This window comes from Chenopodium album, chromosome 11, assembly GCF_948465745.1.
Source record: "Chenopodium album chromosome 11, dcCheAlbu1.1, whole genome shotgun sequence".
NCBI classification, from domain to species: domain Eukaryota; kingdom Viridiplantae; phylum Streptophyta; class Magnoliopsida; order Caryophyllales; family Amaranthaceae; genus Chenopodium; species Chenopodium album.
Window position 1 is genome coordinate 28,937,279 of NC_137844.1, and position 1,713 is coordinate 28,938,991.

The following is a 1,713-nucleotide window of genomic DNA, read 5'->3' on the forward strand; positions in this document are numbered from 1 at the left end:
ACGGAGTTAACGGTTGTTAGTCATTAATGACACTCAGTGAATTTTTAAAAAACTGGGTGACATTTGGTAAATTCTGCAAAGTCCGATGACATTTGGTGAATTTTTAAAGTACTCAAGTGGCATTCGGTGAAATAGCCGTTAAATCAAAAGCACCTTAAGCAATCTGAGCACAATCTTAAGCCTAAACAAGAGTAGAAAGAAAGGCTTACGCCTAAACATCAGTCTTACACAGTTAACTACCAAGATCAAAACACTACATTGTTCAAACTAAACCTACATACATCAGAGAATAATGAAAAACAGGCTAAAATACAACCCAAACCATACAGAACACCCAAAAGAAGAGATAAGATTACATTTACATCAACCCCAAAAATACCAAAAAAATCGAAAATCTAAGCCTACTTCTTAGAGTTCTTATCATCATCAGACTTGTCAACTGCAAGTACATGAACTTTGTCATAGTCATACATCACAGGTTTAATCATATACTCTTCAGGAGCAACCGGCTTCTTTGAAACGAAAACACTCCACACAAACATCACAATGTAAGCTCCTAGAGCTCCACACGCAGTGCCAAGAATCAAAGCTGTAAGAACCTTCAGCTTACAGTCACTCTTTTGTCGAATCACAACCGCCTCTGCATCTTTCGCAACGGGTTTAGGATCTAATGGATGCGAATGCATCCAATAAGGAACTGGTCTTAACTTGAAGCTCCATGAATATAACTTGCATACTTGACTAGAATTTGCATTTGATGAGCTTAACCCAAAGAAAACCTCCTCACCCTTGAACATTTCTGACAAATCAACAGGACAAGATAACAATGGAGAAACAGGTCTTTCTTCACCCTCTTTACTCATTCGAACCTCGATTCGTTTCGAACTCGCTTCGTAATCGATCCAACATTGCAGCTTCTTCCCACTACTCAATTTCAATTTCAAATCCGACACATTTGTTACTTTTACTGATACCAAACTACCAACATCAATTCCAATATGATTATTGCTCAAATCTCCGAATTCAGCATCAAATTTGGTATCAAATTCTACAGCGAAAAATGCTCTATTCTTCTTCTGAATCAATTCATTCGACAACCCAAAAAGTTTCCCTTTATACCCACCAGAAGAATACCCTTTTGGAAGCATTACAAACAAAATCCCATCTCCACCTTCAGAGGAGAGAGAAAATGTAAAATAAGTCCCAAATGAAGCCTTCCTACTCCCATTTCTACCCATCAACTTAATGGGTTTTCTGTACATAACCCGACCCGAACTGAATGAATGAGATTCAGTCAATTTAACAAAAGACCCATTTTCATCAACCTTTGCTTCACCATAAAACTCGATTTCAGAGTCCAAAAACTTTGAATTATTTCCAAAATTTTTGAACCCAAATGAAGTAGAACTCGAATGAACTAACACATCATCCATAAAACAGAAAAACATAGCAAAATACAAGATCAAAGAGTACCTTAAACTGAAAATCATCGCCATCATTGATTTGTAGAAGTGGGTAACATGTGATTTATGATTTGGGTATTTTGAGAGGTGAGGAAAAAAGGAGGAATCTAGGGTTTGGTGAGTTGTTCAAGTAGAGTGCACGGGAAGAGTGGTATAATACTGTGAAAAATGTGTAGAGAAAATGGCATTTTTTTTTTTTTTTTTGATTTTTTTGAAGGAAGTGAAAGAAAATTAAATGCACTTACTCGAT

At 36.5% G+C, this 1,713-nt stretch overlaps 1 protein-coding gene across 1 annotated transcript; it reads right to left on the reverse strand.

Annotated features, from left to right (window-relative positions):
- Window positions 1–401: 401 nt before the first annotated feature.
- LOC145566501 (lectin-like protein) lies at window positions 402–1,496 on the reverse strand. The gene has a single exon (XM_081625903.1). The coding sequence runs from the start codon at window positions 1,494–1,496 to the stop codon at window positions 402–404; it is 1,095 nt and encodes a 364-aa protein (XP_081482029.1).
- Between the last annotated feature and the right edge of the window lie 217 nt (window positions 1,497–1,713).

Bases quoted from the DNA above. Each gene is read 5' to 3' on its own strand.
- LOC145566501 (XM_081625903.1), bottom strand. From the start codon at position 1,496: ATGGCGATGATTTTCAGTTTAAGGTACTCTTTGATCTTGTATTTTGCT.